A 23,226-nucleotide genomic window follows, 5' to 3' on the forward strand; every position below is an offset into this window, starting at 1 on the left:
TGTTCACTCTTTCTGTTATTTCAATGAAGAAAACACAATATTTCTTAGAAACATTTTAATGACCAAATTCCTATTTGCTTTATATCTATGTAAACAACAACGACAACAACAACAAAATCTCCTCTCTATTCCTTTCCACCATGGTGGCTTTGGTTTTTTTTTTCTTCCTTCCAGCTCCTGATAGGAAAAGATGAAGAATGTTTGTTTACAGCGCACATGCCCCACTGAAGGAGACACGGGACCAGGTTCGGGGTTCACTTCTTGGGCTGATTTTCCCGGGCCCTCCTCTCATTTCTCCGAGTACCTACCAGGGAGCTTGAGCCAGGGCTGCCCTCAGCCGCAGAGGCTGCCCAGAGCTGGACTGCTGGCTGGCGGCAGGGGGCGCCCTTGGCCCAGCTCTGCAGGGCCTCTGATCACCAGCAGCAGCAGAACCAGATCTGCACTTGACGCTTCTACTCAAGAACAGGTTTGGATAGGGGTTGGTGGTGGCAGGAAATCTGCCATGCAGTAAATTGTCCCTTAATGCTCTAAACATGCAGCATCTTAGAGGGTCAGGTAACCAGAAAACATCCACCCACAAATGGTTATCATTAAACATCCACCCACGAATGGTTATCATTATTGTTTAATGCATGCTACTTCTAATAATATTAATATCACAAAACACAGTCAAATCTGTGTTCTTTTTTTCTTTTTTCCTGAGACGTAGTCTCACTCTGTCGCCACTCAGGCTGGAGTGCAATGGCGTGATCTCTGCTCACTGCAACCGCTGCCTCCTGGGTTCAAGCGATTCTCCTGTCTCAGCCTCCTGAGTGGTTGAGCTTTTTTTTTTGGCCATTACATTTAAACCGCAATTACTTTTGCACCAACCTATAATAAAATATGAAGAGCCGAGCTTCAAATGAAATATCACGCTCATCTAACTCAGACTCCAGTGGATGATGGCATTTGGTTTGATTCTCGCAAATTAGGACAATATATTTATATTCACATCCAGATCGACTACAATTAGTATCTTTAATAGAAAATTGTTAAAATCAATGCTCTTATGTTTGTGAAATTATGATAATTTTTCATAATTCTGATATGAATTAAATTCTGAATAAAAATATGATAAATTCTGTAAACAGAAATTATCAATAGAGATGATAATGAAAATGTTAATGGCAGAACATTTAAAAAGTTTATTACTTCAGGAGAAAATGTACATCTAGCTAAGATTGCATATCGCTGTCAATTAGGTAAAATATTATCTAGTTATTACACAGACAAATTTTTGAAATTACAAAATTAAAACAAGTTACTGCATTTGAAGATTTAGAAAAATACATGGTGATAATCTTGTCAGATACGCTATCTAATAGGAATATGTTGTATTCTGCTCACAGGCTAGTAATTTACTAAAACAGACCTGGGCAGATATGCAGGAATTTTTTTTCCGTTCATGTGACATGCCAGGCAAAATGACAAATCAGCAACACTTGCAGCTACTTACTAGACGCATGGGGGTTCGGAGGACGTGGGTTTGGCACTACAGGTTCAGGATGCACTTGGTTCAGTTGCTTCACCTATGCAGTTTCCATGCACGTCTCAAAGTTCTCCCTCACAATTGTTTTAAAACTTATGCCAAATGTGTTGTTCCAGAGGTCAGGGAGACAGGTGGCTATCTTTCCTTGTTACCAAGCAGCGACAAGGTAAGTAAACTTGTTCTGAAGTGTAAAAATTGGCAAGGATTGCTGCCAGCAAGGACAAGGAAGTAGAAGAGAACAGAGAGGTGACAGTTGCAATGACAATGACGAAAGAGAAAGTGGAGGATCAAGCTGGTGGGGGGAGCAGAAGAAACCAATGATGGGGCTAAGAGGAGAAACAAGACTAAGATCCTCAAATGGAAGGAATCTGATGAAGAAAAACGGAGATCCTTGATTCAGTGTGTAGCTCTGTAGAAAAATTACAGCTTGGCTCTTGATATGATCATTGGCTTCAGTTTATCCTGTTTTTGATTAAGTATTAAAGGCCCTGGTGGAAAAACATTTATCAAAATTCAGACCATCCTAATTAAATGTTATAAACGACAACATCTCAAAGAATATTTTGGCCTTTATTTGGAAGATACTATTCAACTGAAAATGAGAAAATGCCTGCTGTGAGCCCAGTCGGTGCAGTCATTTGCTTTGATCTTTGGTTTAATTCCTGGCGTAATTTCAGTCACATCTGTTTCTTCCCTTACTTGATCATCTCACTGAACCCCATGATTGGCTCTTACTTACAGTGAGCTCACCGTGTACCTTCTAGAAATGCTCTTGGATGTGAATATCACATTCATCCACTAACAAACAAGGGATTGGTACTAAATGTAGTGGGAGATGTAATAAAAGAAGCAATATAAATTTATAGAAAAATCCTGGCCAGGCACGGTGGCTCATGCCTGTAATCCCAGCACTTTGGGAGGCTGAGATGGGCGGATCACGAGGTCAGGAGTTCGAGACTATCCTGGCCAACATGGTGAAACCCCGTCTCTACTAAAAAGACAAAAATTAGCTGGGTGTGGTGGCGGGTGCCTGTAATCCCCGCTACTAAGGAGGCTGAGGCAGGAGAACTGCTTGAACCCAGGAGGCAGAGGTTGCAGTGAGCTGAGATTGCACTGCTGTACTCTAGCTTGAGTGACAGAGCAAGACTCTGTCTCAGGAAAAAAAAAAAAAAAAAAAAAAGGAAAATCCTATCATAGAATTGATGGTGGGGATAATGAGCAGTGGGGTGTGGTAGGAAAAACGTGGGATGAATCCCAACGTTCCTAATCCAGTACATGCAGATCCTCCTCAGAAAAACAAAATGTTCATACATGCTCCACCAAAAATATCAGCCAGCTTCTCTTCCTTCCCTCTCTTCCTTTTTTTTTTCTTCCCTTGTTTTGATCCACTTGCAATGGAAACAACTGGTAGTCTCTCAAATTAAGTTAAATCTAATTTTTTCACTCTAAAATTAATTCTTCATAATTTAACTTAATCATTATACAAGTAGACTTCATTTACTGTTTCATTAGTATCCATTTTAAAAATCAGATGAGACACTTGAAGTAGAAGCTCATATTAAATAAAGTTAATAAAATGAAAAAAAAATCCAGAAAAGTTATAAAGATATCTGAGTAGCTGAGAAGCAAACTTTTATTATTAGGAAAACAAAATCCATCTTAAAATCTTGCTTGGAAAATATGGTGGTTTCGTGTTTCATATAAACATGTACTTTTGTGTATTTGCCTAAAGGAACATCTACTTTGGCATTTTAATTAGCTGAGGACCGTCCTTCTGAATGGCAGGAACAAGCCGGAGCAATAATTACTTGTAACATTTAATGTCACAAAGACTGTGATGTGTACTTTGATTATTTAATTGTCCTTTAATTTCCCACAGGAAGACTTCTTTATGCCAATCAATCATATTTTACAAAATCAACCCTTTTCTTCCCTACGCCCTGGGCGAGCCACCTCCCTGCACTGTTGCTCCACTGGGTACCACACTGCATCATTTTTGCTGACATGCTTATCTCCGGCCAAATGCAGAGCTGGTTGAGGACAGCGACCATATCGCACTTGTCTCTGTTTTCTCAGAAGCCAGTATAATGTTTGTTAAATGGTAGGAACTCATCAAATACGTGGTGATTCTATTTACTATTTTTAATGATGGACTCAAAGGGAAATTACCAGGGCACAGAAACAAAGAGAGAGCTCAGTGATAAAAGGACTGAGGCTGTGGGGTGGATCCAGGAGTGTCCTGGATCAGGGCTCAGGCTATGGCACTTAGCGGATGGCCTTTTAACACCCATAGGGAAAAGAAGATATTTCCTTGGGCCAGTAAAACGTGGGCGGCTGCAACTAAGACTCTTGAATAAAATCCAGAGCCTCAAACCGCTATTCCTTCTGTACAAAGAAGTCTAGAAGAGCTCCATTCACTACCTCAGGGAAGTATCAATAAGCTTCCAAGGATCAATCCAAACCCTAAAGTGTTGGGTGTGAAATTATATTACCTGATTCATAATGAGAATTCCAAATTGAAGGGTTGTTAATTAGGTCAAAACCAGAGAAAATCCTTGGGGCTATGGCAGAAGCAAGAATGACACTGCTTGTAAATGATACTTTAGACTACAGAGTGCAGGGATGTCCCATCTGGGGGCTGGGGCAGTTCCTCCTGAACATAGCCTGACAATAAAAACCAAATTATAAAGTACCTAAGGCAATGGACCATATGAGGAAGAGTCAAAAAACATAAGAGGTAGAATTAGCACCACGAGATCTGCAGATACGACAATAATTTGAAATAGTTTCTAAAATAAGATTAAAGTAACAAAAGAGGGATTATAATCCATATGAATGAGTGAGTTATTAAGGAAAAATAACAAGTATTTTTTTAAATGAGCCACATAAACTTTCTAGAGATGAAAATGTAGATATTGAAATTAAAACTAAATTGTTATTGAGGAACTGGATGAACTGCCCGTGAACGGGAGACGCTAAGAAACATCTCAGGAAATAAACCATAAAATAGCACAGAAAGATAAAAAAGTTGAAAATAGGAAAAAGAGACTGAGACACAGAGGATATGATGAAGAGATTCAACATACCTCTAATAAAAGTTTGAAAAAAACAGAACAGAAAGACCAGGGAAGAGACAAAACACAAGGAGATATTGGACAATGACGTTGCAGACCTAGAGCAGATTATGAGGTCTGTGGTTGAGAATACACAGCTGAGTCTCAAAAATAAAAGTCAGGCTACACTTTAACACATGGAACCTACTGCCCATGATTCAAAGAGCAAATCCTGCAAAAACTCCCACCGAGACAAGGGACCAAGTGTCTGCAACAGTTAGATGGACAGGAGAGTTAATCTCATTGCCACAGAGGCCAGGAAATTATGGAATCCTGTTTTCAGAATGTTAGAAAAAATGATAAATAATCACCATGAGGAAAAGATAAAGACTTTTAAAACACAAAATCTGAGTGGGTATATTATTTACAAGCCCTCATGGGAAGGATTATAAAAGGAAGCATTTTAGTAATATGGAAACTGAATCCAGAAAGGTGGAATGGTATTTGGAAAAAATAGTAAACAAATACATCATTTAACAAAAACAAGAATAAACATTGAATAATTTGAGCCGTTTAAATTTAGAAAAATTTAAACAATGCTAGTATGGGAGATGAGAAATTACCAGACTCAGAGCATGGTCCCTGCATTGTTCAACAAGGAAGTGGAGATATTACCAATAATACACTTTGTTAATCACGTGTACATGTTACCTGTTTTAAGGTAATAACTGAAAAAACAAACCAATATAAGTTCCAAGTCACCAGAGAGAATAAGAGAATGAACTCCAGGAGTCCAAAAGAAGGCAGAAAAGAAGGAAAAACAAGTAGAAGCAAAAAAGATACAAAGTAGATTTTAAAAGATTTTAGTAATAATTGCAATGCACATAAACCGATCACACTTGTCAAATGAGAGAGAGAGAGATGTCTGGAACAGAGAAAAGAACATAGAGCTACATGCTGTTCACCAGAGACACACCTAAAACCTATATCCTTTTCGTTGACAAGGAAAAGCTGGAAGTAGAAAGATGGAACAAGGAACACTAAGCAAATACTAACCAAAAAAAAAATATATATATATATATATATATATGGTGGAGTGATATTAACAGGAGAGAAAACAGACTTCAAGGGAAAAACACGGCTGTGGGGTAGAAAGCTTTCCTATTAGCTGGGAGTGTGACCTACTTTTCCTTTCCCAAGGCGACCTCTCTATTTGTGCTTTCATCTCTGCCTAGAAGAACATTGGTGGGCTGGCATCGTATTATCTCTGCTATTGAAAGCACAAGGTAACAATTCTTCTGATATTTTCTGGCATTTTCACTTGGTGTATCCAGCATATGCGTTCTAAACGTGTTTTGGGGGTTTGTTTGTTTGGTGGTGGAATATTTGGTTAGAGTCACTCTCTTGTATTTATCATAGAAATGTAAGTCTGCCTCAGGTAGTTTAGAAAGCTAAATGTGACTGTGAATGTGCACTTATTACTATTACTGCTACAGTGACAACTAGTACTATTTTTAATTGCTAATTGTAATGAAAATGTGAACTTGAATTTCTTATTCTAGTCTTAGCTTCTGCCTAGATAAAATGGATTATTTTCATTATCAAATAAAATAATGTCTGAAAACACTTTGAAGGACTATTATATGTATAAAACATTTTGTAAAGTATTATTATAATACTGAGTACTTTCTTACTAGATTATTTTAATCTAAATACAATTATAAATTAACTTTAAAAATATATCAAATGTCTTTTAAGATGAATTTACACTTTGCCCAGAACCTAGTTTTAAATAAATGGGACCAACAGCTGAAAAACATATTTTAGGAAACTAGAGTAGAGACGAATAGGAATAGTTACTATGTGAGGTTACCATGACTTACCAATGTGATTTTGATCAATGGGTAATGAGCAGTCACCACAAGGCAACTTTGGTGTCATGCTGGTCCATGTCCATAAGCATGGGCATCCCTGCCTAGTGCTGGGCACCGTCTGCCTGTGACTCACCCCATTCACAACCCTGGTACCCTCTGCAACCTGCCTCTACTATAAGGTTCCAAGGCTTGATTCCAATTCCAGCTCCAACATCTACTTGCTATATACCACTGGGAAGGCAAGTTATGTAGCATCTGTGAGATCCCGTTCTATGAAACTGTCAAATAGATATTACCTGCAAGGGCTCTTGTGAGCATAAATGAGCCAGTCAAAGCTAAGCACCTAGCAGAGTAAGTAGGTATTTTTAACACAACATTTACTACTTACAAACTGTGATGAGGCTGGAATCAGAACCACTCATTGGGATCTTGTCCATCATAAATAGTTTGGATTTATTCCAAAGATTCTTACCCAAGGATAAGAAGCCTTTGCAGACCTCTTAGCCATTGCATTCCTGATTCTACTCCAAAGCCTCCATTTCCATCCTCAAGAGGCCTGATTACAGCTTCTTCAGCATTTCGTGTGTGTGTGTGTGTGTGTGTGTGTGTGTGTGTGTGTGTGTTGCGGGGTTGTGGGGGAAACGTTTATTTTAAATAATTGGAAATAAAAACTCACTCAAGTGGATGGCACCTTTGGAGTCCTGGGTCCCTCATCCACAAAATTAGAGACTGGATGAGGTTATCTCTAGGTTCCCTCTCAGCTCTTGACTTTTAAATTCTGAAATGCTAAGTAGCATCTGATGTAGAAAGCATTTCAGAGTCAAGGAATCATGGTGAATGTGAGCAAGAAATTTCAATGCAGTGTGATGAAGGCCACCGACTCACCATCCCTTCTCTCATCCACATTCCTTTACACATGGAAGCACTATCCTGCTAGTGTGCCGGGAATTGGTGGGTTCTTGGTCTTACTGACTTCAAGAATGAAGCCACGGACCCTCACGGTGAGTGTTACAGTTCTTAAAGATGGTGTGTCTGGAGTTTGTTCCTTCTGATGTTCGGACATGTTTGGAGTTTCTTCCTTCTGGTGGGTTTGTGGTCTCGCTGGCTTCAGGAGTGAAGCTGCAGACCTTCGTGGTGAGTGTTACAGCTCTTAAGGCGGCACCTCTGGAGTTGTTCGTTCCTCCTGTCCGGAGTTGTTCATTCCTCCTGGTGGGTTTGTGGTCTCGCTGGCCTCAGGAGTGAAGCTGCAGACCTTCGCAGTGAGTGTTAAAGAGCCACGTGCAACCCAGGTTCCTGCCTGCGCCTTTCCCTCCACACCTCCCGGCAAGCAGGGGGAGCCGGCTCAGGCCTCGGCCAGCCCAGAGAGGGGCTCCCACAGTGCCATGGTGGGCTGAAGGGCTCCTCAAGCACCGCCAGAGTAGACACCAAGGCAGAGGAGGTGCCGAGAGCGAGGGCTGCTAGCATGTTGTCACCTCTTACTAGGACATCTGGAGAAGGTCCCTTAGGGCACATCTTTCTCTGCCTCAGAATAGTTGGCAATGGTGAGATGAAGGGGCTGCTATATGGGCCCAGGAAGGCACCTGAGGCAGAGGTGTCTAATAAGATCCAACAAGTGAGCACATCAAGATTCCAGGCCCAGATGCAGATGCTGGGAACCTACCAGAATGTGGAGCAGGATACAATGACTGTGAGCTGGATTCAGAGCTTCAAGTTCAGAAGGAGTCCAGTTGGGGTGAGAATGGGGGTGGAATGTTTTCTGAGCAGTGGTGCCAGGAAATTGCACTTGGGTGCAACCCAACATTCCTTCAAGCAGAGACTGATATTAAATATTTATCTTGTGCTTCAAGTACTAGAGTAGTACAATGAACAAAACAGGGCTGCAGTGAACTCACTGAAGATCTTTCCATCCACAAGAATGAAAGTAATAATGCAAAATGGGAATCCCAGCCAGTCAGCACGAGGGGAGTTGGTGGGGAAAAGATGGGCTCTTCAAAGTTGGGTTATGAAAGTTAGACGATGATTTCCAACTGAGGAGACAGCTGGAGGCATGTCAGAGTCAAGGAATCACGGTGTATGTGAACAAGGCATTTGGATGCAGCGTGATGAAGGCCACTGACTCACATTCCTCCTCACGTCCACATGATCATTTACACATAAGAGCCTGGCCCCATGCTGGGACATCTGGAGAAGGTTCTGTAGGGGACACCTAACTCGGCCTGAGAAAGTTTGGCCTCCATGAGATGAGGGAGTGCTAACCAGAGCCGGATGAGAGGAGAAAGTAGGAAAGGACCCCATAAAAATGCTACAGTACAAGGAACTCTATATATTCAAGGGGAAACAGAAACAACTTAGAGGTCTCAGTGAGATCTTATGTGTTGGAGGCTAAGCTAAATGATACAGATTGTCAGTCCCATGGTGTAAAAAGAAGGGCTTGGTGCAGGAGTTGGTGCAGTTTCCAGGTTTCTTGGAAGGTGCCCGGTGGCTAAGCCCACCCACGTGCACAAGAACTGAGACCTGGGCAATGTGGGGGTAGCAGGGAGCCAGCATGGGGCATGCCTCGGGTGGGAGTGAAGGGGCCGATGGAGGCAAGGGCTGGGCTTCTCACAGAAATAATGATCACAGAAAAGAAATGCCTGCCATGTGTTTGAGAACATGTCACTGAACAAATATCTGTATGATTTTTCTATCAACAGGAACAAATCTGCAATTCATTATCACCCTTATTTTTTTTTCCTATTTTGATATCTTTCTACCTTTTTATCAAGGCCAGTTGTAAAACAAGCAATCGATTTGATTTATTGGCGTTATGCTTTTTATGCAACAGAGAATGACAGAGGCAAAACTCTTGGAAGAAAACATTAGCCAGGCCGACCTCTCCTGAGCTTCCTTTATGAAGTATTACATTTTATGTTAATTCTTCATACGGAGAACTGAAAGCTGGTATTAGAGCACAAATACTGCCTTTGGCATCGAAGTTTTCAAAAAGTCACCATATGTTAATTGAAGGTAAGTTTCGGGTATTAAATACTCTTTAATAAACTAAGTATTTAATACATAATAAATGCAAATCATTATAAAACCTTACACACTGGGAAGCTATTAAGAAGCCAGGGAATGAGCAATTAGGATGCGACAATGTTTCTCCATGACCACCGTGGAATATTTGTGATGAGCAGTTTTTGACTGAATTTGGATGGCAGAGTGCGGAGTACTCTTAAGTACACTTAAGCCTTCTTAAATTGTCTGTACACCAATATATTTGATGTTGCAAATTTAAAAAATCCTTACAGAATGGTTTAAACAGTAAAAAAGTACCTATTAATGAAGTGAAAAGAATTCCTTCTTGATTTTTTCATGGATTACATCCAAGGAGGAGGAATTGCAGCTGGCCACTAGAGGGAGCCTCATTCACAGATCTTATGGAATCAAGTTTAGGAAGACGAAGTGTCATCATGTTTAGGCTTCCTGGGCACTTTGACACCATACAGGCTTCTTGTGAGGAGGAGGTAGGCACCAATTTATTTGCAGCCTTGAAATCTTCCTTTTGTGGTACCATGGAGTCAAAAGGGACTTCCTAGCATGTGGCCTGTGGAGGCCAGGGTCCTGGGAAGCTCCAGGGATGGGAGGGCAGGAGGAGCTATGGATGTCACCTTGACGGCTTACCGGGGCCTCAGGCTGGCCACAGGAGGGAACAAGAGCTATGGCAGGAGCAGCAGGGCGTGGGATTCCAGCAAGGCTGAAAGGTAGGCATCACAGGGGAGCAATGCTTTCCCACAGACTCAGCACGGTTGTTCCTGAGATATTTTTTTCTGCCCCCAGCTCTATGTTTCTTTAATATAACAACTTAGACAGTAGAAAGAAAAAAAGTCAGCTTGATACCCTAAATATACCGTATGCCCCCATATCCAAGACCAGATTCCCTGGGATAAAAATGATAAATATGGCTAGTTAGGCACAATGATGTGAACTGACTTAAATAGAACTAGGTTGGGATTTCCAATGGAACCACCAATGATGGTTCTTATTTTGAAAACCTGAGAAATGGACTTCAGGAGATTTATGGGGGTAAGGAAAAGAGCAGGGGAGCCTGTGTGCCTTTCCACCCGAGGGATGATTCTGGGAACATAGAAAACCAGGCTTCTTTCTACAATAAGCATTTTCAAACTTTGCCAAAGAGTCCCATCAGGGCCTTTCAGAGCGGATTCAAATTAACCAAGGGTCCTCCCTCCTCTATACAACCCACAATGTCTTCAGGGGGCTTCAGAACCGAGATGCTATGTGTGCATTTGGGTAAAGCAGAAACCACAGTCTCATTTTGGAAGGGCTTTCAATACAATTAGAAACATCTAAACTATTATACAGTAAACAAAATCCACACAAGTTTGCAACGGTATAAGGCACAGAGGGCAAAGTGCTTACTGTCGACTGCAGAAAGGCCGAGACAAGGTATGGAATCTTAACCAGCCTTGGCCAAACGCTTTCAGCACGTCGGACTGGAATACAATGGACAGTTTGGGGGTCAGGACTGCCACTTTTCAGAGCTTTTGAAGGGGGGACGAGGATTCTAAGAGGCCACTATCGCGCTGTCCTGATATTGTTGCTAGCAGTAGTAGTGTGTTTTATGAAAAGCAAAATAACATTGCAATAAAGCCACAGATGCAAACTGTAAACCTATGCAGAATAAGAAAAAATTCTTTCATAGAAGCCACAATAGTCCTGAGAGGTAACAGACAGACCACAAACCTCAGGAGGCTTCCTTGGCGGTGTCATCTAAATGGGTTTGTCACAGTCTAACTGGCAGAAGAAATCATGATTTTTGACAATGTGAAAATATCTAGACTATAGTCTAGAACTGCAGAACTCACATAAAATACATACATTGAAAAATATTTTAAAGAACATTTCTATTTATTTTTTATAATAGGTTATTAATTATCATGTTAAATTTTTTATTTAAAAAAAAAATCTCTGAAGCTTCTCTTGAGAATGCCCATGACCTCTGTTGAGAAGCTCAGAGTGGCCTCTCTGTCCCAGCTCATCTCCACTGAACAAAACAAAATAGTGGCTTCTCTTCAGGGCCTTCTATCCCATTGTTTGCTTCCTTAGGATGCTCTCATAGACCGATGGCCAGCTAGCAACTTGCTTTAGACTTCCAATTTTAGATGTAATCTGTATATCCAGAACCAGCATTTAAACCTGATTAGCTTAAATTAAACACTAATAAAAGATATTTTAATATATGCTTTCTTCAACTACTCCAACATTGTATAGCTTGAAAGTGACTGTAGCAATGTATTAGGTTTACTTTTTTTTTTTTAATTTTACTTTAAGTTCTGGGATACATGTCCTGAACGTGCAGGTTTGTTACATAGGTATGTGTGTGCCATGGTGGTTTGCTGCACCTATGAACCCATCATCTAGGTTTTAGGCCCCACATGCATTAAGTATTTGTCCTAATGCTACTATCCCTCCCCTTTTCCCCTACCCCCCCAACAGGCCCCGGTGTGTGATGTTCCCCTCCCTGTGTCCATGTGTTCAACTCCCACTTATGAGTGAGGACAGGCAGTGTTTGGTTTTCTGTTCCTGTGTTAGTTTTAATTCTCCTGTACACTGAAAGTCTCGTATTATACTTGCATTTGCTGCTATAAATACTCTGAAAAGTTAGAGGAAATGATAAAAATATATTGACAGAACCAAATAGCAAGAATGCAATCTTCTGATGTGACATCGAACGTTTCAAATCATCTTTGTATTTGTGTCTTGGTTGTGCGTGAGCTGTTCCAGTCTGTATTCTTGCCTATAGACCTGAAGGGTGCATGTTTCCTTAACTGGGATCTGGAGTTCTTGAAGTGGTAAAGCAATAAGCTCCTTGTTTCTGAAAGTTTTAGGTAAGAAATCAGCTTTCATGAAATGAGCATACTTTTCAAAGAAGCGCCACATTTGAATACCTACCAGAAGCTGTCCAGCAAAGCAGACGAAGAGGATGAAGGCCAGCAAGAGAAACGCAGCCCCAAAGGAGATGCCCAGGACGGACGTTCTACCAGGAAACAAAAAGTAGCAAGTCAGGGTGGAGATCGTTTCTATCATTCTGGAAAGCTACCAGTAATACTTTTGGGTTAATGAGGACTTTATTAAATTCAGACTGCAATCCTCACTAAATTTTTGAGAAATAAAAATGGAGCTAAAATACCACACACATGTCCATAGAAAAGGGTCTACACAGCGATGGCCAATCAACTTACTCTGACTCAATAAAACTGCCTCATAAGCATCAGTTCTTTATGGAGGATAAAGAATCTTTTTAAATGACTTGCCCATGTGTCTGGCAGTTTCATGTGGTACTTGGCCACATCCCCCATCTCGGTGGCCTCTTCACTGCCAGTGAGATCCTGGCAGCTGCTGCCTTAAGGACAGCCTCACACCTTGATAGCCTGGAAGTCCTCAAGTTCCACCCTTGTTCCTGTTGACCCAGGAGACACTGAGTCCTCCCCCCGCCCCCGCCAATCTCATGCAACCAGATTCAACCTATTTTGTTCAACACAGATGCAGCAAAATGTGTAGCAAGGCTTTTTACACGCTTGAGTGCACCAATGAACTCAAAAGCATCCCATGATCATGTGAAAAACACACCTACCGAGTTGCGAATTCTGCTACTGACAGATTACAGGTTTATTTATAAGAATTGTATACATATCCAAAAGGTCCTTTAAATAATTAAATAATTCAAAGCCTTTTAAAGCTGAGTTTAATGCCAGGATAGAAGTTACAGAGGTATAAAAAGGACTGAAGCACAGTGAATCATCAAAGATGAGATGCAAATGGAACATCCAAAGAGAGGTTGGATGGTGTGTGAGACCAAAATGGAACCTCATGCCAATGAGGTTGGCTAGAGACAGTGAAGAAACAGAGGATTTGGCTAAGAAGAGGAGTAACATCCCGAAACGACGACGTATGGGACAGAAGAACCAGATATAAGACAGCCACAAGCTGACATCATCCTGTAAGTGCACTCCTGTGAGCCCCACAGAAAGAGAAACAAATTCAGCAGTTAGTGCCCTGAGTAAAGCCCCTGATGCTGTCATGGTGAGAAGCTGTCCTCAACTCTCTATCTCAGATACCTACTCTATTAAGAGAGATGACTACAGGGACACACATCAAACAACATCTACAAAAACTCGAGTTCAAACCAACAATTGGACCTGACCCAATCAATAACTTTTGGGCAATGAGTCATGTCCTGGACATGATTCACAATGCTTTCAAACACCTGGCCTGATAATAATATTTGTTCAGATTTTATGAGTGATGATAAGACTCTGCGGGAGGGTGTGTATATACCAAGTACACCTAGATTGCTGACTAGTCTGATGGGCCAGGCTCATGCTAGGCTGTTCTGACACAAAGATGAGTAAGATGTGATCCTGCAGCAGCGGGAGGAGTGCCAGCCCACATCTCAGAGCTATGGAGGGTGCTTGCCATTATCCTCATGACTAAAGGCGACCACAGTGATTCATCTGCTGAGCTTTGATTTGCTATCTTCTCTTCTGTTTTTACGAAGGAGCTCTGACAGTTTTTTTTTTTTTTTTTTTTGGACACTGTGCTCTCCTAGCTTTTTCTTGGTGTCAAGGTAATGCCATATTCATAAGGCTGAGTATAGAAACAACATTTCGTCTTTTTTTTTAGACCCCAAACTGTTTAAATACTGAATGAATGATATCTTCTTGAAGGTGTGATAAAACTCAAGTATGAAATTATCTGTGATGATGATAGTGATGATGATGATAATGATGATGGTGATGGTAATGATGACGGTGATGATGATGACATAGGTGATATGGTGATTGTGACAGGGATGGTGATGGTGATGTTGATCGGGATGGTGATGGTGATGGTGATGATGATGATGACAATGAGGATGGTGATGATGGTGATGATGATGGTGATGGTAATGATGATGATGGGTGATGGTAATGGTGATGATGGTGATGATGATAGGGATGGTGATGGTGATGATGGTGATGGTGATGATGGTGATGGTGATGATGGTGATGACGGTAATGATGATGATGGGTGATGGTAATGGTGATGATGGTGATGATGGTGATGATGGTGATGATGATAGGGATGGTGATGGTGATGATGATAGTGATGATGATGATGATAATGAGGATGGTGATGGTGATGATGGTGATGATGATGGTGATGGTAATGATGATGATGGGTGATGGTAATGGTGATGATGGTGATGGTGATAGGGATGGTGATGGTGATGATGATGGCGATGGTGATAGGGACAGTTATGGGGATAATGGTGGTGGTGATGGTAGTGCTGGTGGTGTTGGTGCTACATTCTAACATCTATAGAGTATTCACTATGTGCCAAGTGCTATGTATATATGTACATATATAGTTCACTTTATTCTCACAATAATCCTATATGGTAGTTAGTATTATTACCTCATTTTGCCAGAGAAACTGATACACAGGGAAGTTGAGGAACTTGCGTAAAGTTATAGCTCTATTAAGTGATGTTGTTGGCATTTATGTCTACCCAATTCTATTCCCGATCCAGGTTCTGTTTTAGAAATAGACATGTCACATTTCTGCCATGTTTATTGGTTCTGTTTCTTGAGTCAATTTTGATAATTTTCCTAGAAAATTATCTTTTTCATTTAGATTTTCAAATGTAAAATATTCTATGTAATATTTTCTTATAATTTAAAAACTCTCCGTATTTGTAATTTCTTATGCTTAATGCCATTTTCTTTAGATCAGATTTGTGAGGTTTTGCATGTTTTGTTGATCTTCTCAAAGAATAAGTTCTTGGTTTATTATTAAGGTCTGCTTTTCCTTTCTATATTAATTAGTTTCTGATTCAACTTTTAAAAATTCCTTTCTTCCCCCTTACTTAAACTTATATACTTTATTTTGGATTGTCATTTATTAGAAAATCTTTTGTATCTTCTAATAAGTGCATTTAAGGACATAAATATTCTCCTAGTTACAGCTTTTGCCAAATCCCACAGTCTTTAATTCATAGCTACTCATTATCACTCTTTTCTAAAAAGCCTATAATTTCAATTTCCATTTTCTTTTAATACTAAAAGTAACTCAGAAGTCTGAATTTTAAATTCCACAAGAATATTATTTTTGGTTGGTTCTTGTTATTTCTAATTTCATTTGATTTTATCGGAGATTGTGGCCTCTATTATTTCACTTTGACATTTATTTTTCTTCTGGAATGGGATAAATATGCTCAACTTCTATGTCTTATGAAATTTTGAAAATTATATGTAATTTTTATGCTGGTAACAAAGTGTTTCTCTAAATATAACTATTCAAGGAACCTTATGAGTTAGTCAAATCCCTAATGGGCTGGCTTACTTGATCTGTCAATGTTAGAATATATTAACATTTCCAAAGAGGAGTGTAGGTTTGTCCATGTATTTGAACATTTTAACACTTTCTGCTTTATTTATTTCAAAGAGATTTTGAAGTGCATAAATATTTATGACTGTTAAATTTTTGGTGCCTGAATCATAATAAAAATCTTTCTTTTAATGCTGAATACCTTTCATTTGAATTCTTTATTGTCAGGAATTTATATTATCAATATTTCCTTTATTCTATAAGCTGTTTCCTGGAATAGCTATTCTATATCCTTTATTTCCAACCTCTCTCATTTTGCTTCAGCTAGATCTCCTACACACGGTGTAGATGTGGCCTTTGCTTTGTAGCCCCAATCTTTTAGCCTTTTTCCATGAATAAGACATTTTTATCCATTCACAAATACAAAATTTGTTAATATTTGACCAATTCTTTCTATCTTATTTTCTTAAAATGTTGGGTAGAATTCACACACAAATAATCTGGGTATGAAGTTTCCTTTGTGGGAAAAATTTTTAAAACAAATTCAATAAATGTAATAGATACATGCACAGTTAAATTTTCTATTATGTTTCAGTTTTTGGTAAATGGTCTTTTCAAGAAACTCATTTTATCTGAATTGTAAATCTGTTTGGTTTCAAGTAATTTATGGCATTTCATATCTATCCTGTTAATATCTGTAGAATCTGTAGTGAGTCCTCTTTTTTCCCTTAAATTGTTAGTTTGGATGCTTTGTGATTTTCTCCCTGTTTTCCTTTCTTGATCAGTCTTGCTAGTGGTTTAGGAATTTTCAAAGTCTTTTTCAAAGAGCCATATTTTGGCTTTACTAATTTTCACTACTGATGGTTTTCTATTTTATTGATTTCTTCTTGTTAGTATTTATTCCTTTCTAATTGCTTGATTCTAAATTGCTCATCTTTTTCTGCTTCCTAAGATGGAAATTTGGACAACTGATTTTTAACTCTTTCCTCTTTTCTAATTTTAAAGCATTTTAAAGCTACAAATTCCCCCCTAAATTGCTGCTTTAATTGCAATCCCACACATTTTGATACATTACATTTTGATATTTAAACATCTTTGCATTTCTCTTGTATTTCTTATTTGACTCCTGGGTTAGAAGCATATAGTTTAACACTAAAATATTTGGGGATATTTTAAAATATTCTATTGTTAATGATTTCTAATTTGATTTTAGTGTGGTTAGACATCAGACTATATGATTTTTTGTCTTCATATTTATTTCTGTATTTTCGAATTTGTGGAGATGCTTTTATGGCCTAGCATAAGTAATATCTTTGTAACAGGTTAATGTTCCATGTGCACTTTAAGTAAACAAGTATTTTTCAATTCAGTTTAGTAGTTTATGAAACATTCATTAGTTTTAGGAAGTTGATAATGTTGTTCAGACCTCCTATATATTCCTATTGGTATAATAATAAGAACTAGAAAAGGGATACTAAATATCTAATTATGTCATAGATTTGTCTCATTTTTTCTTGGATTTTGTCAGATATGCATAAGATGCTTTTATGGTCTACTGTAGGTTAAGTGCTTTCATATCTGTATTTTATAGATCTGTTATTAGGTATAAGCATGCTTTATGATTTTATGTCTCCTGGTGAAATGACCTTTTTATCATTACTCACTATCTATATTTATCTCTGTTAATATTTCTTGCCTTCATAACTACTTTGTCTGATATTAATATATGTATAGTAGTTTCCTTGTGCTTATTGTTTACATCAGATATGTTTTTCATCCTTTCACTTTCAAGCTACCTAATTTTTGTATTTAAAGTGCACCTCTTGTAGAGAGAATGTGGCTTGGTCATACTTTCCTTTGGAGTGGTTAGTCCTTTCGCATTTAATAATGTTTGAATTTAATCTTACCCGTTGGTTATCTATTGTTTATTTGCCCCATTGGTTTTATTTGTATAGTGTGGTCTGTTACATTTGTTGCTACTATTTCAAACCTGCCATTTTACTATCTGCTTTATATTTGTCTCATTTACTTTTGTTTTTCTGTTCTTCCATTATTGTCATTTTATTAATTAAATATTTTAAAATATTTTTCATTTCCTCTTGGCGTTTTAGCTGTACTTCTTTTATTTTTAGTGACTGCCCAAGAGTTAATACATCTTTTCTTAAATGAAAGATAAATATATTGTCTTTTATACTCTCATACAGTAAGCATGTCCAATACCCTCCATTCCTTCCTTAGATTCATGTTTTCTTCTGACATCATATCACTTTAGCTGAGGAACTTCCATTAGCATATCTTGTAGGTTTGCTGGTGATGAATTCCCTCTTTTTTTACTTGCAGAATGTTTTTCATCTCAACTTTGAAAAAGAATATTTGAATTGAATGTTTAACTCAGGGTTATACATGCTCCTATCAGTGGTTTAAAGATGTTCAAGTGTCTTTTGCTCTCCATAGTTTCTGATAAGAAGGCAGCCATTCATTCTGTCATTGATCCCTTGTAAGAATTGTTTTTTTTTTGTGTGTGTGGGTACATTTAATGTTTTTCTTTCTTTTTTTCCTTTGTTTCCAGAAGTGTGACTATAATATGCCACATGTGCTTTCCTTCATATTTATCATGCTTGATGTTCATAGAGATTCTTGCCTTTGGAGATTGATGGATTTTAACAAATTTAGGAAAACTTGTCACTAAGTATGTTGGTAATTTCTTTCCTTTCAAGTATGTCTCTGTCCGTCTACTAAAGACTTCATTTCACAGACTTTTTGTCAAATGTTTCTAGCTAGTTTGGCTGATGAGAGCTGGTGGGAAACTGGGAGGCAAGGGAAAGAAAGAGATTGGGTATATTTCTCCTTCTTACTCTCTACTTGGCAGTCATTTTCTGGATGGCCTGCAACTCCTACATTTCTAAATTTCCAGATCCTTGTCAGACAACACCTTACCTTCGTCTAGCTCTAGCTTTGCATGGTTCTAGCATCTGCAAGAAGGCCCAGGAGCCTGGGTTTCTGCTAACAACACCTCTATCCTGTTTCCTTACAAGTCTAGAGGTGGTAGAAAGTTTCTTCTGTTGCTACACCATGGCTACTATACTCTCCCCTGTTTGGTTTATCAGCTTTTCTATTATTCTGTAAATACTTCTTTTTATTAAATTCCCTTTCTGAAACACCCACGGCAATTTGTTTTCTTTATTGGAGCCTAATCCATTAACTAGATAAAGCTTTCTCTGGGTACTATAATATCATTAATAGTTAGGTAGAAACCTAGGGAAGAACTGTAACAGTGACTTCTCTAAATTCCTTTCTTTTTCTTTTGAAAACAGCAAAACAAAGTTGTTACTGGAATTATTTAGCATTAGAAGTATTCAGAAATATGTATATATTCCTTGGGTTATGCCATACTCTAATTTTTTTATAAATGGAACAAGGGATTATGGAATTATATTGGCCTTCAATTAAACACATATCAACTGATTTAGAGACAATTATGTGTTAATCTACTAACAAATCATAAGGTTTATTTTGTGAATCAGAGTTTAAATAATGGATTCTTGTACTACAATGAATTATATAGGCCTTTGTTTCCTAAAATGCATTTCAATGTTTCTTTTTTTTGAATAATTATTCACTATGAAGAGAGTTGACAGAGACATTCTAAAGTAAGGTCAAATAGACCTGAAAAACAATACGTGTATTAAAATGTGACTCTTCCTATTTTATAATAATATGCTGGACACAGTGAAGAGCATCCCAGAAGAGTTAGTTGTTAACAGTTTTTTGTGAATGTATCTGATGACCACTACTTACTCCTTCCTCAAATGTCAAAATCTATTAAGAGCTGATAAAGGAATACAGTGTTACTAATACAGCTTACTATCTGTTTTTTATTTTCTGTAAGGTATGATATGCCCATTTAAGCAGGGATGATCATTCTTAAAAGTATGTTGTGACACACAAAACTGACTAAAGAAGAAATGAAAAATATAAATAGGCTTACGTATAAAAAGTAAAGAGATTAACTTGGTAATTAAAAAAAATCTACTTACAAAGAAAAATTCATGTGCAGATGGCCTCACTGGTAAATGTTCCCAAACTTTCATTTAATTTTTAAATTTTTTTGAGACAGAGTCTTGCTCTGTCACCCAAGCTGGAGTGCAGTGGTGCAGTCACAGCTCACTGCAGCCTCTACTTCCCGGGCTGCAGCCATCCTCCTGCCTCAGCCTACCAAGTAGCTGGGACCAACAGGTCTGTGCTACCATGCCTGGCCAATTTTTGTACTTTTGGTAGAGACGGGGTTTTGCCCCTTTGCCCAGGGGTGTTGCCATGTTGTCCAGGCTGATCTCAAACTCTTGAGCTCAAGCAATGTACCTGCCTCTGCCTCTCAAAGGGCTGGGATTACAGGTGTGAGCTACCATGCCTGGCCCAAAACTTTGAAAGAAGAAGTAATATCCATTTTTTACAAACTCTTCCATAAAATGGAAGGGAAGGGAACAGGTCTTAACTCTTTCTGAGACCAGTATCACCCTGATACCAATACCAAAGACATCACAAAAAAGTAGAAATCAGTATCTCTTATGAATATGGATACAAAACTCCTTAACAAAATATTAGTCAATTGAATCCAGCCACAAGTAAAAAGGTTTACATACCAATACCAAGTGGGGTTTACCCAAGAAATGTAAGGTTGCTTTAATATCTGAATATCAGTCAACCTATCAATAGATCACATTAATAGAATAGAAGAAAAAACACATTATCATCTCAATAGCTGCAGAAAATGGATTTGACAAAATCCAACACTATTTCACAATGAAAACACTCAACAAACTATTACTAAAATGGAATTTCCTTATCTTGATAAAAGGTCACCATGAGAAACTCACAACTAACATCATACTTAGTGGTGAAAGGCTGAATGCTTTTCTCCTGAGATTGAATAAGAAAGGATGTGTGCTGTGGCTACTTCTATTTAACTTTGTACTGGAGGTTTTAACCAGGGAAATTGGGCAGGAAAATAATATAAAAGGCATCAGATTGTAAAAGAAGAAGTAAAACGATCTTCATTTGTAGGTGATATGGTCTTGCATATAGAATAGTATGTGACAACCTGAGATTCAGACTTGGGGTGGCTCAAACTCTCACCAATATGCTCAACTTCAGGCTGTTCAGTATTCTAGTCTATGGCATACTGGCATTTATGTTCAGATGGACCTCTCTTCCATCTGAGTTCTTATGGGCTTAATGCTTCTGCCCCCCAAAATCTATCTGTTGAATTCCTAACCCCCAATGTCATGGCATTAGGGAAATGGGGCCTTTGGGAGGTGACTGGGTCATGAAGGTGGAGACCTCATGAATGGCATTAGTGCCCTTATGAGAATTGGCTGCAGAACTAGCTATTTCTTTCTGCCATGTGAGGATACAAGAAGACAGTAGTCTGCAATCTGAAAGACAGCCCTCACCCGAACCCACCCATGCTGGCACCCTGATGTCAGACTTTGGCTTCTGGAACCATGGCTTCTAAATTCCTATTGCTCCTAAGCTACACAGTCTGTGGTCCTTTGTTAGAGAAGTCCAAAGGACTAAGACACCAGGGAACAACAAATACTGTGAGACAAAGTAATGGTTGGTCAAACGCTCTTAATTATAACCATTTATCCTGCCTGTTCTGTCAAAAGCATGTTCAGGTCCATTAAGTATACAAAGATGTTGGTGTAACTTAATCAATTTTAATTCACATCCCAGTTGCAAAACTGCTTCTTTTTAACCCTGAAGCATAACTTATTACGTATGTACTGAAAAGCAAACTTGAGTCTTCCCTGTCATGAGGCAAGAAAAATTACTTTTAGTGTTCATTTTTGACTTTGGTGCTTTACCCAAGTGCATTCTTACGGAATACGGAAGAGGCTGATTCTGGACAAGGTCCTCTTTCCTTTCTGCTTTTTTTCCCCAGTCAATGAATTGCTTAAATGTGGCCTGACAGGGGTGAGAAACACATTTATTGATGAGAGAAGCCCAGTGGAGACACACATTCCACTCAAAAAGCCTACGAAATGTATTAATTACAAGCCATCTCTCTGGGTAAATAATGATGTCTTTGGCATTCTATTGAATGTCATGACTTTCACGGCCTCTCTCCTGGTTGACTTCACTTCCCTTACTTCTTCCCTAAAGCAAGCCTCTCATCAGCTCTCCACTCACATCTGTTGCGTGGGATTCAGTCAGGATGATAAGAACCAAAGGAAGCAAACTTTTCTTTTAATTATAAGTTAGCATGAAATAAAAATTCCTCCTTTTTAAAAGATAGAACTTCAAAATGAAAGGGAATTCGGTAAAAAAGAAAAGAAGAAAGAAAGAATCAAAAGTTGAAAGGAGGAAATGGAATTTAAATATTCATCACCATTATAGTAGCCTTTCTCTGATGAGAGGACTTTAGCTTTGAGATGTTCTGGACACTTGAAGGTTCTGAGATGTAGGAAAGAAAAAAGAGATGATCTTTGGCCAAGTAAGAAGAGTTCTACCTTTACAGCAATGATAAGGGCTGAAGATCTGAATTTTCAGACACACTGTATTCCCCAGAAAGTGCAGAGTCGTCTCTTCCTATACCCTCTACTTGGGGGAGCTCATCCCATCTCTTGGATTTAAATAATCCATAGGTGCAGGTTTTTCAGATTGTATCTCCACCCAGCTCTATAGAATCTATAGCAGCTACAGAGGGTTTCACGGGAGGTTCTATAAGTTCTGTAGGTCACATACTCCCTTCTGTGTGAAACCCCAGCACCTGATGTGTAGCAGGCACATGTATCTCACGTCCAGAACAGAGCCCTTGAGTTTGCTCTCCCTCCCCAACCTGTGCCTGCCCCAGGATTCTCTCTTTGTAAATGGCAACAGTTTTTCCAACTGTTCAGGACAAAATTAAACAAAATTAAAACCCCTGCAAAACTTATTTTCTCATACTCCTTATATCTAATCCAGCAGTAAGACTTGTCTATATCATTCTGTACAACCTATGCCAGGATTTCAACGCATTTTACCACCTCTAGTATTGAGTATTGAAATAAGTAATGAAACTGATATTAGAGATCTAAGCAGAAATAATAATTCTAAGATACTTAACATTATAATTTGGTTTATTAATATCTCTTAAGTAAAACATCATTATTCTTAATTTTTCTTGGGCTAATGAAACACATGTTATTTACTTAAATTGTGCTAGAAAAAAAATTCATCCTTGTTTTAACAACTGTCCTCATGAGCGGTAAACATAATCCATTTAGTTTGGCAGATAATATGAATGAAACTACTTAAAAACAGAAAAAGCAATTCATGCTTGATCACTTTTGGTCTTCGAAGGTAGCTCACATTTTTGATAAAGTTATACTACAGGGCAGACAGAGTGAGAGAGCAACTCCAA

The 23,226-nt window shown here is 38.6% G+C and overlaps 1 protein-coding gene and 1 long non-coding RNA gene across 3 annotated transcripts in view; one reads left to right on the plus strand and one right to left on the minus strand.

Moving 5' to 3' along the window:
• Positions 1-23,226, minus strand: part of ADCY2 (adenylate cyclase 2) — a 429,519-nt gene that overhangs the window by 73,014 nt on the left and 333,279 nt on the right. Inside the window, exon 15 of the mRNA XM_050792931.1 lies at positions 12,408-12,492. Coding sequence (XP_050648888.1) covers positions 12,408-12,492 — 85 coding nt within the window. The remainder of the gene's footprint in view (positions 1-12,407; positions 12,493-23,226) is intronic.
• Positions 5,808-23,226, plus strand: part of LOC126956066 (uncharacterized) — a 41,157-nt gene continuing 23,738 nt past the window's right edge. For both annotated transcript variants that reach the window (XR_007726233.1, XR_007726232.1), the window contains exons 1-3: positions 5,808-5,867; positions 9,280-9,461; positions 9,826-9,961. This is a non-coding gene — a long non-coding RNA (uncharacterized LOC126956066). The remainder of the gene's footprint in view (positions 5,868-9,279; positions 9,462-9,825; positions 9,962-23,226) is intronic.

The sequence above is a fragment of the Macaca thibetana genome, chromosome 6 (assembly GCF_024542745.1).
Source record: "Macaca thibetana thibetana isolate TM-01 chromosome 6, ASM2454274v1, whole genome shotgun sequence".
Classification (NCBI taxonomy): Eukaryota; Metazoa; Chordata; class Mammalia; order Primates; family Cercopithecidae; genus Macaca; species Macaca thibetana.